General features: G+C 43.2%; 1 protein-coding gene across 3 annotated transcripts in view; it reads left to right on the top strand.

Moving 5' to 3' along the window:
- luzp1 (leucine zipper protein 1) overlaps positions 1–12,936 on the top strand; it is a 49,108-nt gene extending 36,172 nt beyond the window's left edge. For all 3 annotated transcript variants that reach the window (XM_037125168.1, XM_037125169.1, XM_037125170.1), the window contains 2 exons: positions 5,207–5,479; positions 6,518–12,936. In XM_037125168.1, coding sequence (XP_036981063.1) covers positions 5,207–5,449 — 243 coding nt within the window. In that variant the 3' untranslated portion in view covers positions 5,450–5,479; positions 6,518–12,936. The remainder of the gene's footprint in view (positions 1–5,206; positions 5,480–6,517) is intronic.
- Positions 12,937–13,072: the final 136 nt, after the last annotated feature.

Raw genomic sequence — 13,072 nt, 5'->3', positions numbered from 1 at the left:
TACACAGTGCCAGATTAAGCCCTCTGGTTTTAATGCATACGTGCCCGTGCATTGACATGTAAGATTGTGTGATTATCTTTAGCTCTATTAATGGAGTGTGAAAGTTTAAACAAGTCAGAAAAATGAGGTGAGAACTACCAGTGAGCTACAGTATTAACATACTTGTCTATTGGTATATAATATATTGTCAAATGGCCGTAGTAATGCTTACAGAGTGGGCTCCATGGCTACAATAACATGTCAGTCTGTCATTTTGACAAACTAGGTTGGACTAGAGGCCTTCGGGTAAGATATGTGTTTTCCCCTATAAATAAACTGGACGTTGCCAAGGAGACAGACACACACACGCAAAGTGTCTGCTGTCTCGTACATCATTTTTGGTCACATTTGGGATCAAGGGCAAAAAGTTCAAGTTATCTGGAGTCAAATTGTTTCCGTCTCCAGCACACAGAGATCTGCTGTCGAAGTTGGTTCCAGAGAGATTTCTCCAATATTTGTTTGACCGGTTGATCCTGTGGTGTACCACAGTGTTGTTTTTATAACTGTTGTGCTGAAGATTTAATGGTTCTTCATTGAGAAGCAGTGCATTGAGGGGTCCTTGGCCAGGTCAGGACCGAGACTTTAGGAGGTTAAAGGAATGCGGTTGTTTTTCAGCCGTGGAGTCGTGCAGTGCTGTTTTTTCTGCCATTTAATTTATGCAAAGTCGTACTGGATGAAGAATGTACACTTTTTTTTACAGAACTTCATGCTAAATTGGCAAAGAACATATTAAAGGTATTATATGTAAAAATTCTGCAGTAAAATGACTAAACACAACTAGACCTTTTATATTTAGTCACATCTTATTACAATACGACCAACAATGTCCAAACAACGGTTACTTTTTTAGATATCTTTAACTTCACATCACATCAGATCACAGCCGAGCCGAGCTGTAGCGATAAATACCTGTGACTACTGCAGGGTTAATTTACCTGGAAGCAAACCCCCATAATTTACATTCATATTGCACACAAAATAAGATGTTAGTGAGTTCAAGATGGGAGTTTTGTTCAGTGTGAACAATCTGACACTAAGCTATACATCCGTACTGGTTAAGATGATCGTTGGTCAAAATTGTCTTCACACTGCTTCCCCCTCAAATATTCCATTGCATAAAGACAGAGCAACAAACATGGCCTCAGAGCTGTAATTGACATCAAGGCCTTGCCTTCTCATTCACCCCAATGGGCCAAGTGAGCTTCGACCCTTGACGCCCCCATTCAGCACTGATATAGGCTTGTAGAAAGAGCATTAGAGGTGAGCCACTTACATCATGTCTCTGGCTCCTCCCCTCCCTTTTTTCTCACTTCGATCCCTCTATTTCATTTGTCATCCAAGCCCTGACGGCGACCACTTATTACTTGGTACATGGTCACTGTAGAGCCCTGGAAATAAGCAAAATGAGTCCCTGCCCAGTCAGTGATGTGTTAAACCAGCAGTGACCTGACGAGCTGCCTCTCTTATTGTCACTTCTTCACTATGGGAAGTACCCAAACCCACTTAGTTGGCTCCTAAAAGCCACGTTAAAAGCCTTGTTCATCCAGATATTTGATTCATGAACTGGTTACTCCATTTGGATAGCAATTATAAGGAAAAATTGCTGCAGTGCAAAAACAACATACTTCAATTCATAATTGGGCTTTGAAGCACGTCTTGGAGCGGAGCCGATCATCTTTGGTTTGGATTTTCAGAACATTTCAGTGGTCTGACTATAGCCGTTCCCAAGAGGTTTGGATAAATACAGCTGCAGTTAGGACAGCAGGAGGTTGGGATTAGTTTGTGATTGCAGTGTCAGAGGTTGATAAAAGAGGTTTGTATTATTACACGTTTGTAGATGGACGTGCATGAGTTGATGAAAGAGGAATGCAGCTAGTCATTAATGATCTGTCTTTAACTTGGTATCCGTGCTCCTCTATCTTTGGCTAAAACTTGATCCCTAAATGTCGCAGTCTGACGGTCAATAGTCGGACTGTTAGAATGTTTTTTTGCTAGAAATTGGCCAAAGACCAATGACATCAAAGGCCATCCAGTAATGAGAGTAGAGCAGACTGAAAGTCAGCAGCACCAGCAAAGCACTATTGATCAAAATAGTCATTAAGGAGGAGACAACACTCCCAGATCCTTTAAGTACCCTGCAGCGACCCTGACAAACTGATAGCGTATTGATTTGCTTTCCTTTTGAAACCTCATGTATAAATTATTTGGCTGTCATTTATTCAGACCTCTACGGGATGGAGAATGACATCTTTTCATCTACTCAAAGGTCATGGCCGTATCATCGTCATGGTCCAAATCCATAATATAAAGGCTGTTTAACCTTGACTGTTGCCTGTGGTTTGTCAGATCCCCGACTGATTGCAGTGATATTTTGTGCTGACGTTAATCGTGTCCTGAGATTTAAGCATACTAACTTTGTTGATTTACCTAAAATGCCATCACAGCTTTTTTTAATTTATAGTCAAATGTCTGTACAAACAATAGTTAGATTACCGTTAAATTTGGTATTGCTATCCATGGTGCTCAGAGTATAATACCTAATGATATATCTCAACATCCAGTGGGTGGATTGGCACAGTTTTCCTCAGACAGGCACACTTCCAGAGCGATGTGTTCTAGTGACTTTAGTGATCCCCTGGCTTCCCCTCTAAGGGTTTAGAGTGAAACACATTTATACTCTTGGATGGATTGCATGAAATATGGTGTCAACCTTGATGGATTACCACTTTAAAAGAGCCTTTTGTTACTTGACATCTGTTTGACTCCCTGATGAAGGCTTGTTTGTTTTTTAAGGTCTAACATGACATTTAACTCAAAGCTCTGTGCAGCCTCATAGCTGTAGACTTTGATGGACATGTTGAGCAGAAAATAAAGAGCATATAGGACTTGATCCAAGCACACTTGAACTCTGATAGGAATATATCAGGTAAGTGTGAACATGGGGAGTGCTATCTTTCTGTAGGACTCACTCCACACTTCTGCGTCCAGAACAGAACAGCTCTGTATTAATCCCTCCCTGCTGTAGCAGTAGGAAACCTCAGACGGTACATGAATGAGCCGTGAACTTATGTTTGGCTGAGGACAGCAGGGCCGATATGGCCGATGAGCGAGATACCAAAACATCCTTTGTTGAGACAAAAACCAGCGGCAGCAAGGTAAAGTGTGGGATCAGAGCCGCTGCACTATTCACTGTTCGCCTGATGTGACCCGCAGAGAAGAAGCCCTGCGGAATAACAGTCTGTGGGATGTTTTCAGTAGTAGAAGATCAGAAAACAGTCACGATACGATTGACTCATGAAAGGCAATAAAATAAATGGGCTTCTATAAATCACGACCAATAAACAGATCATCATCTGGGCAAATGAAACACACATTTCACCTGGAGTGTTAAGAGTATTGTCTTGCTTGAGAGGTGATTTAAGAGTTTGGATTGGCAAGACAACGCCGTTCCTCAAAATTGGGCGAGAGACCAAGGGCAGACAGATTTAAAGCAGGGGTATAATTTGTTCTGCAGAAGCTCTGACATGCTACTTGTGTTATTTCTTAAATCTGCTGGGCCTCAGTCTGTATTGGAGAGCGGAGTCTTCCCACAATGTCTGTTTGGTTTCAGAGTAACTCTTGGAAACTTTATTGATAATTCTTAAACAGAGAGCCCCCTTTTTTTCCTCATAAAACTCCAGAGTATGAGCCAAATGAAGGATTGTAGTCGGTAATGTTGCAGCATATTGTCGTCATTGCCAACCATAACCAGACTCATGACTCATTTACATGTTAAAACACCTAAAAGTATCAGAATGAATGTAAAAAATGGATAGCCTTTTTTTCATTTCTGTTTGGCCATTCCTTTAAATGTCACAGAACATGACTACCAAGCTCATTTCACATATAAAAGTTGCTGTGAGATACATACCTAACAGCACTGCTTTTCTTTGTCCCACCTTTTTTCTTTTTTCATTGTGTCAAATCATCATGCTGTGCTGTCAGCTGTGATTTAGCGTTTCTGATTATAACAGCCTATAAAAGTTAGTTTTCCGAGCTGAAGGCATTCTGATGTGATCCGCAGGAGCAGGTCTATGATGGCAGCAGCACTTGCTGTTCCCAGAAGATCTCTTTTCTCTGCTGCGGCACATCAACTTAACGCCATCTATTACAGGCTGACGTTCCTGTCGCCCAAATATTTTCATAGATTAACTTTCAGCCGCATGGGAGGGGGGCTCTCCATTGGCACAATCATAGAAGTTACTCATTTTCCTTTGACTGAAGCCACACATCTTTTAAGAAGCAGTAGAACATTACAGCCATCGTCATTTTCAAGCTTTTTCTCTTTTAAGTGTTTAATTGAAACCTGCCAAATCTTTGTTGTCATGAATGTGCTGAACAATCTAGCCTCCTGTTGAGTGTGGGAGGAACACTGAGAGTGCAATACATGGAAACCTTGTGAAAGCCCCCGGTCTTGCAGCAGTGGCTTACCATAGAAGGAGAATATGCCACTCTGCCGTTTCCTCCCCTCGGTGACGGGAGCAGGAAGTGACCACACTGGTTACGCCCACTTGGCAGGGTTTTCTGGTGACTGATTTCCTGTCTGTTACCCCAGGAGACCGAGAAAAAGGCAGTCCAGCAGGGCTCCATTAAAGCCAATTAGCGAGAATGCATTCTAAAACTGCATCAGAAGCCAACTCCAACCCACCAAATGTCACTAATTATGGTGCTTTTTTAAAGCTGAAATTACAGGAGCGGGGTGCTGTTTCTGTGTGCTTTAGGAACTGCACCGTCATCTAACTCTCGCTTTCTTGAAGCAGGGTTACTGAGGTTATGAGAGGGGACGTGCCGTTGTAGCCACCACAGACTAGTAACTTGGGGTTTGTTTTCTAGTCAGCCCACCAAATTATAAATCTCTCAGCTTGGGGTATGTTTGGGGTTTTTGGTTGGGGATTTTTCCTCTGGCAGAAGTCCACATGGCAGACTTCCTTGTCACACACCAGTTAACATAAACAGCATGTATTTAGTGCCCACATAGAGTCCAAACAAAGTGCCCAGAGCTCCTATACAACAGAGAATGGGACTGAATGAACCAACGTCTATTGTGATGTTTGTGTTTCTAACAAAGCCAATGGCAAATCAGACCGTGAACATTAATCTTTCTTTATCTAACATTTGAACCTTCCAGCCTGCTGATAGCGCAGAGCCCAGTCCCAACCCGAGCCACAGCCCAGCCTCCTGGAGGCGGCAGACACCCAGCAGCGACCCAAACGTCCTGGGGAGCGTTTATGAGCGGGCGTCCAAGACGGCAGGGGCCTCCTCCTCCAGAGGGGACCTGTGGTCCAGTCGGGGTCAAGGGTCGGGGTCCAGAGCCGAGGGGAGGAGTGGAGCCGGGAGCAGACTGTGGAACCGTCAGCCTGAACACCATTAGATCGGCTGGGTCTGAGCAGCAAAAGGACAGGTAGGAGAGGGCAGACTCTTTTCTATTCCTACGACACCTGAGGCTCATTAATTAAATGGAACTGATGTTAATTAACCCTGATGCAGCGATGTCACATCTCTTAGGAAGGTTTCAAACCACATTTGCAGTTTTAAACTGACCCTACGCTGCTGTAGCACATTAAACAGCACAGGAGCAGGATTTAGTACAGTGGATGACACATTTGCATTCACCCTGCTGAGTTGTCTATGAGCAAGGCAGAGGTTCAGGTGAACTGTACTGTTACTGAAAAAGTCCTTTGTCATTCTGAGTATTTTCCACCAGTAATCCTGGAAAGGACTGTGCAATTTGGCACTAATAATTGGAAATGTCTTTAATGAGAGGTTCCATTTAAACCTGAATAAATATTAAAAAATATTTTTTTATTCTGCTCATTGTTTTTTTAAAGCAGGTAATGTATGCATTAAAGTGACAGCGCTCTGTGTTACACATGGCAAGATGAAGTAATGTTTAGCTAAAACAAAACATGAGGATTAAAAATATGCTGAACAACCATCAAACCAAAAAAAAAGAGATATTATTCTGGGCAAAAAAATAGCATTGGTAAAACATGATGTTAAAGATATGTGAACTTTGGTACACAGTGTATAACATCTTGTCACTTGCTGTCAAGTACATGAGGTGTCTGAGTCAGTGTGCTTCTGCTGCTTCTTCAGCAGTCTCTACATTTGCAGGGAGATACTTGAAGTTTATTCTACATACTTGTTGACTCATATACAAACCGATTCCACATTTTCTCATGTTCAGACAGACCGACTTTTAACCGACTAAAAGACTCAGTTCTGCTGGAAATGCATGGTAATAATTTTAATTGGAAGTGTATCAATTGGACATCTACTTTCCCCATAATTGGAACGAAATTACCTTGTTCTTTCTGGCAGACTGTCTAGAAAATAATTAGGAAATGATGGACCATGGTCATGTTTCTAAAAGAGACAAATAGTTGTGTTTAAGTATGAAGGAACAAGTAAGATCTTTCTCTCCATTTTTCTTTAACAGCACTCCATTAATCTCTCAATGGCACAAGGAGGGCCAAACATCAGTCTCCCATCAACTAGTGGCTACACCATCTCCAAAAGTCAACATCTACAGCTTCTTTAACAAGCAAAGAAAAGAAAAATAGCCATCGCAGCCATATAGAACAACAAACCGCAGACATCCTCACTCTGACCCTGAGTGTACGCTGAGACCTGAATGGCTCTTCCTATCCGGAACTTTCTCTGTCCCAAAAGGGGCATAAATGAAAAAGACGGTGCCTGTACAGTGTGTTTGGAAGTCGCCTCACCAGCCCGTGTATCCTCTTCCGCTTCTTGTGTTGGATGTATTATAGTGTAATCCCCGAAACTTGACAAGGGAGAGGCTGGCATGCTGGGGACGGCTGGATTTTCCTGCGTGCCAGAGAGGGTTTAAAGAGACTCAAGCGTTTGAGACTGCCTTGTTCTCAGAGGACTATTACAGTGACCTCAATGGAGCTGAGTATGTTGCTCTCCAATGTTTCTTCAATCTTCAATCAACAGCAGTGCGATGTTTAGGATGCGTCTTCATCTCATAGGGCTGGATCGTCATGCAGAGTTCTTCACAAACTAAAAAGGATCTTTACCTTAAATGTGACCAAAAAACAGGAAGCGAATTACCATCTTTGCTGACCCGTACCATGATATTCACACATGTTTTTGCTTCGATGGCCATATGAGTTTTTAATTTCTGATTTTCCTCACACATGAGCGCAAAACCATGCAAACACGCGCAAACAACAAGAAAACACATGTTCATTTTAAACCCTTGGTTTATTTTTAACCCGTGTCACCACTTTCCTGGCATGCAGCCGCAAACTGGATATAATTTGGGCTCTTCCATGTCGTGCAAACACTTGCATGTTTCTAAGTAATAACTGAAGAGCTCTTGAACGATTGTGACTCAGCATGCTTATAAAGGATTGCTGGTTTGCTGCATTTAAGGAGAACACGTGCACACACACATTACTTCTGCTAGACCAGGATAGTATTGATGCTTTTTTTCGCCATTTTCACCACTTTATTTTGATTCTTTGTAATTTGCTTCCTGTTCTGCATTACCCTTTCCCTTTCTGCTCAACCATGTCAAGACAGAGAAAAATAAATCGTAGTTTGCAATGAAATGCAATGCACATGTAGAGGAAAAAAAAAAGAATAATTAAGGGGGGGCTGTGGAGGGCAGTGTTTATAACCTCAAACCATGCTACAATTTCCATGGTGCTTTGTTTTACAGCTGTTGCAATTGTCCTCATTCATGTATTTTGAGAGAGCCATAGTGGAATGGAGTTTCTGTTTTAACGTGGACGTTGGACTTTGGATTACCAGCAAACCAGACATATTTTCAGTGCTGCTGTAAATACTGTGTACATGCCAGCCAGTCATAGACTTCTCACCACAAGGAACTGACAGTCCAGCTTGACTGGGTTCGCCGTGCGAATCGTCCCAGCTTATCTCTGTTTCTTATTTCTATAGAGGTGTATTATTTTGTTACATTGAAAAATATCAATTTGTGGTTGGTATGTCGGAGCAATCTCTCATTGGCGGTGGCCACTGTGACAATGGGGGGTGCCATGGAAACCGATCTCAGTAGTGGCCAGTAATACAATAAGGTGTTTGTTTTTTTGTTTTTGTTTTTGTTTTTTCCTTTAGGTGAATGGTGCGTATCTATGACAAAAACCTCAGACCTTTTTCTGTAACATTTGAGTCGTTCATCAGGCTCCTGCTGGATGTAAAATCTGACGCTTAAGATTCACCTCAGCTCAACAGGCGACGTAAACTTTTAATCCCGCAGCAAAACTTCTGAATGTTGCTCTTGAATGCGGCTGAGAATGACCAACTGCTTGACGGCTCGATTGCAACATGACTGCGTTCTTTTGTCGTAACTGTGACAACTTGGGACACGCGGGATCTGTCGACAAGCTGTTGAAGCCCGGTGTCCATCTTGGTTCTTCTGCTGTTCTGGATTTCAGTGCTGTGTTGAGTCAGACCCTGCTGGGAATGTACACGTCTCAGTCCTCCTGCATTCTACCAGCCACCATCTAGCTGTAATATTTATGAGTCTCCATGTAGTATGTACAGGTTTCTTTCGATGTGCAAATGTCAGGCAGGAGCCCCGTGTGTCGCTGCTTTGTCACTTTACTGTTTATGCAAGCAGGAGATTATATGCAATCAATAAACTGCCCCCCCGCCTCCTCCATGCAATGTCTGTAAATATGATCAGATCCGAGGTGATGACTGGTGTTGAGTCCAAACTCGAATGTTTGTTCACCGTTTTACGATTGTTCCACCATTTGTTAGACACATCCACAGTAGGTTCATCTGTGCCTTGAGATCCGATAAAAAAAAGAGGTAGACTGTCCAAATTCAGACTGTGCGGATGAGTGACATGTGATGCTAATTAAGAGGTTCTTTTTTTAACTTTGTATATTTTTACGTTTTGGAGGATTGTTGTGTCGTAAAAGTTTTTTTTGGTCGGAGCGTAAGAAGAGGTTCTCCGGGGGAACTCCTCCCTGAGGGATGTCAAAACAAGGTTCCCTGAGAAAAAGCTAGTCTGACTTCAAAGCACCCTTTTAAGAATACAGACCGCACTGCCCGAAAAGCTACGTCCCTTGGATTTGTCCGACAGAGTCACAGGGTGCAGCGCAGCATCAGAAAAGGATTGCCATGTGGCCTCTGCGGGGCCGCTGCTGGCTTCGTGAGTGGGCAAAAACAGACCAGACAAACTGTTTAGAGCTTTCAGCGCACACGCCAAGACTTGATGATCATGTAGTCTTTCCGTGCTTTCTCTGCTGCCATCTCTTCCTCGATCTCATCTTTTCAACTGATTCCAACTTTCCTTTGAGCGTTTCACAGAAGTCAAATGCCCCCCCCCTTCCTCTCCCTCCTTCTTCCTCTCTTTCTCTGCATCTTCCTTGGATTCTCATTTCCTATAGGGAAGCCGAATGCTAACCAGCGGTGATATGTGTTGTTGGTTCGGAGAGTTGTTTTTCGAAGGCCAGAGGCCTGTCACCAAACAGTGATGAGCAGCTCCCTGGGTAGCTGAAAGGTCAAAGGTCAGGGCTGCATCTAAGCCTGTCTTGACTCAGGGCTTCTAAATACAGGGGAGAGGAAGACGGGCAGCTTGGCGTCAATGTCCACTTTAGGGATAATTAAAACAGACAACGGGTATCGAATGTCCATTTCTGGCTGCGCTGACACTGCCAGAGATACACGCGGTGTGGTTGTCCTTCGGTGTGTGTGTGTTGTTATTAATATGTCAGTGGGGGCTGTCGTTGTGGCGCACTGTAAGAGGTCCCCGAGTGAAAAGGCGCTGAGTGACGAACGTGCACGTGTGTTCGTCAGAGTTCGCGGACGACATCACTGTGGGTCAGGATAACTGTTTATAGCAACTGATGATGCAAGGGCCCCCCCTTAACCTTTATCCTGCCTTACCGCCCGGAGAATGTGTCACCTGTTTCCCTCCGCCCAACAAAATTAGTCAACCACGCAGACAGTCCCAAAGTTTCACCCCTCCTCAACCTCTATCGCTCGTCTCTCTCACTTTCTCTCGCCCTGAGGAGAGAATTTGAGTGGGGGGGGGGTCCCAGGAAGAGCCCAGCTGTCGGAAACTGTACGTTTTTATGATGCGTTGGAGGGTTGACCTCCTGGAGAGCGGCTTCAAAGAAAGCGGGGCTTAGGGCAAAGTTGAAACTGCTTCCTCTGCTGTGCATGCTGCCTTCCTTCCTTACAAGGCCCCAAAGTACACTTCCACCCGACTGTACGTCCACACCGTCCATTGAAACAGACCAGTTAACGCTTCAATCTGGATGTGTTTTGGGCTACATGCTGACTACTCACATGGCATGTAGGTCTTCGTTGATGCTTCCAGTGGGGGACAGCCTGTATGGTGTTGACGTGGTGCAATGTACTGACTGGTTATCTGGGACGCCACAGGTGTCGAGACTCCTGTGGTTTTTGCGGCGCTATAAGGGAACAGTTTCATGGTTTATGTCGGTTCAGAGTAGATCTATATCGTTTTGATGGGAGTTGCCTAATTTTGGACACATCGGCCGTAGAGACGTCTGCCTTTACTTGAGTATAATGGAACGAGATGGCACTCGGCTTGTGGTGCCCAAAACACCCAAAAATCACATTTGGCAAATCTCTACAGAAATGTCTTTTTCTAGAAGTCGTGAACATGTAAATGAATATAATCCACAGACCTTGTTGTGAGCAGTTTCATGTGGGAACAATTTTCTTTCTGCATCACAGTGCAGAGGGAAACATGCATCTAGTCATGGAAAGAGGCTCGCTAACTAAGATGCTGTTGATGTTTACATCCTGTGCTGTCAGGAACACGAACCTCTCGTCCACTGATGGATGCACAGTTTCGCTCTGGGCAATGATGGGGAGAAATAAAATTGTTCCTACATGAAACTGCTCACAACAAGGTCCATCGATTATCTTGAGTAACCAGGTCGTGATTTCTAGAAAGAGACACTGCTGTTGAGTTTTGCTCATGTAGTTTATTTTATGCTTGAAGCACCACAAGCCAAGTGCCATCTAGTTCCATTATATTTGAAAGAACGCAGAAGTTTGGAAAACACCAAAATAATCTAGTTGGATAATTAGCACTATTGACTATGGTATTTTTTAATTTGGGGTGAACTGTCCCTTTAAATAAAAAAGAGAAAAAGAGGCCTTCCTGCTCAAATCCCAACTAAAGAGTTAACAGAAATCCTCTTAGGCTCTGCTGGTGTATGTATAAACATCCATTATTTACAAGTCATTGTTGTTTCCTCTTTATAAAGTAGACTAGAATGTGCTTAGTGGAGATTGGAGTGGTGGCTCTTGGGCAGCGAGCGGGCCCTTGCCCTGAAAGGCCTCCATTGTGAAGCCCGGGTCATGGTGTCACTGGGCGGCATAGGCTGTAATCTGCACTTAACCAGCACTTAACTTTAAGACCTCAAATGACTAATGCCCCCTGGTTCCTCTTTTATGTCCCAGAATTGTACTTAAACTCCGTTTCAGTAGTTGGTAATGTTATGTGTTTTTTTGCACCAGCCAAATTAGAGTATTTAAGAGTCACCTCACCGGTTAAAGGAAAAGGAAATTGGCATGCACTCAGCGGACGAATCGTGTTCGAACATATTGTTTTGAGGCATGGCACCCTGTTCACGCCTGCGTCTTAGCCTTGTAACGTTGTGCCAAAATCATTCCACAGTATTTCCAGTTTACAGACAGAGACAGTGCCAATGTTTCCCCCCCTAGATGGACACCCTGTCTCTAAAATACTGAAATTAAGGGGAAATATTCAATTTGAGGGTTTTTTTTCTTTCTTTCTTTTTTTTTTTTGGTTTTGTTCTCTGCTTATGTATGTTTTTATTTCTTTGTTAAACAAAAGATGTCTTATTTTGGAAGCTATATCGGATAGATTTTATTTAAGGAAAATCTTGTAATTTTGTAAAGTGGGCCTTATTATTGAAATATATTAAGTATTTTGTCCATCTTGATTTTAAGAATGATATTTTTTTTTGCAAGATAATGTATCTTCCTCGTTGTTATTATTACACTCCTGGAGAGTACTTCTTCCTGTATTTTTTTGTGTTTGTTGTGTCAATGCAAGACATTTTTTTCTCACCACCTGGAGACGTGATAGCACACCATGGATCAAGAGAGCGAGACCATTTTTAGATAGAGGGGGTCGTGTCACAGTCGTTGGAGAATGAGGGCGTTTGAGGTGTTTTTTTTAAATCAGTACTGAGCAGGTCCGAGGTGCCGAGCGGTTTGCCATGTGTCCTCCCGCTCAGTGTTCCAGCCTCTCAGCTGCTCTGTTCTCCGTCGCTCATAGATTCAGGTTTTGTGCATCTTCTGTGCTGTATGTTTGTAAGTGCTGCCAAAGAAAGAAGCGTGCAGGCCCCAGAAACATGTGTGTACGTATGTATGTGTATACACACACACACACACACACACACACACACACACACACACACACACACACAGATAAACTAATAGGATTTTTTTTTAAAGAATTGTCATATAGCTGGATTTCATCTCACAGATAAGAATTTCAGGCCTGCACAATCAAGGTTTTTTTTGTTTTAAATACAGAGTGTTTGAGTTCATTTTGTGTGCAGAGGAAGGAGACTGACAGACAGAGGTGTCAAACACAGTTGGATGTGTGTGATCAAAAGGGTGTTTTTATGATTTATTACTGCTTCTCAGTGTGTCAGCAGTGCCAGGTGGACTGAGTGGGGAGGCTGTTTCTTTTTTTTTTTTCCCCTGTTTTAGATTTAATACATTGTGCATGTTTTAACCTTACTGTGGCTGGCGCACTCTGCATGTAGGTCTCTTGAAGCTGCCAACTGTACAGCAAACCATATGTATTCCAATAAAAATAAAAAACCAACCTGTTTGTAACACGTCTCCATGTTGGATCCCGTGTCTCTGTGTGTGTGTGTGTGTGTGTGTGTGTGTGTGTGTGTGTGTGTGTGTGTGTGTGTGTGTGTGTGTGTGTGTGTGCGTGCTGCTGATGGAGTGTAAAATCTCCACCACGTATGTT

Source organism: Acanthopagrus latus, chromosome 16 (assembly GCF_904848185.1).
Source record: "Acanthopagrus latus isolate v.2019 chromosome 16, fAcaLat1.1, whole genome shotgun sequence".
NCBI classification, from domain to species: Eukaryota; Metazoa; Chordata; class Actinopteri; order Spariformes; family Sparidae; genus Acanthopagrus; species Acanthopagrus latus.
Note: the sequence above shows the minus strand (reverse complement) of the source record. Positions and strands in the feature narration are given on the sequence as shown.